The 901-nt window shown below is 47.3% G+C and overlaps 1 protein-coding gene across 2 annotated transcripts in view; it reads left to right on the forward strand.

The window, feature by feature from the left end:
• The window catches only part of FAM184A (family with sequence similarity 184 member A), a 75440-nt gene that overhangs the window by 29397 nt on the left and 45142 nt on the right, over window positions 1-901 (forward strand). For both annotated transcript variants that reach the window (XM_008048769.2, XM_008048770.2), the window contains exon 5: window positions 532-729. In XM_008048769.2, coding sequence (XP_008046960.1) covers window positions 532-729 — 198 coding nt within the window. The remainder of the gene's footprint in view (window positions 1-531; window positions 730-901) is intronic.

The following is a 901-nucleotide window of genomic DNA, read 5'->3' on the forward strand; positions in this document are numbered from 1 at the left end:
CCTCCCTCCCCCCACCCCCTTTCTCTCTCTGTCTCACAACACACACCTGCACACACACACACCCTGTCCAGGTTAGGCGACCTTCTGATATTCTGATGCACTCTCACCACACGTGATATGCATCTCTTTTTCTCAGAACTTATATGACTGTATTGCCACTGACTTTTGACTAGGCTGTGAATGCCTAAAAGGTACATAATTGGCACCCAGAATTGTATTGAATCATATCATTTGGTTCATTGGCGAGCCATTCTGGGTACTACTTTGATAGAAAAGCTTGCAGAGGTACTAACTTACATCTGGTTCTGACTTAACAGTAGTCTGTTTTATCTCTTCAAAATTTTCCATTTTTTGCTGGGCCACCCTGTCACTTTCTGAGAACACCAGTGATCTGTTCTCATGCATAGTTTAGACCTCACAGCACTCAGTTCATTTGGGTTTACATATTTATAGGGTATCCAGATTACCTTTAAACAGCAGCAGTGAAAACGGCGGGCGCCGGTTATTGATCTCTGTCAGTTTTAATTTCAGAAAGTAAATGAAGCAAAAAGAACTCAGCAAGAGTATTACGAAATGGAGCTTGAAAGCCTGCGGAATAGATTGGAAGAGGAGGTGGCTCGATTAAACGAGGCGCATTCTAAGACTTTGGAAGAATTGGCTCGGAAGCACCACATGGCAATCGAGGCTGTCCACAGTAATGCCACTAGGGATAAGAGGAAGCTGCACACGGTGAGTACAGATTTGGGTGGCCAATACCATGAGAACGGGTGGGATTTCTGTCGTGGTCCGGCGTGGCCTCTCCTGTGGAGCCGTGACTCGCACCGTTTGGTGGCATGGTCTTGTCTCACTCTGTCGCCCAGACTGGAGTGCAGTAGCCGCTCCCGGCCACCACAGCCTCGAC

The sequence above is a fragment of the Carlito syrichta genome, unplaced genomic scaffold (assembly GCF_000164805.1).
Source record: "Carlito syrichta isolate Samal-C Ts95f unplaced genomic scaffold, Tarsius_syrichta-2.0.1 Scaffold126623, whole genome shotgun sequence".
NCBI lineage: Eukaryota > Metazoa > Chordata > Mammalia > Primates > Tarsiidae > Carlito > Carlito syrichta.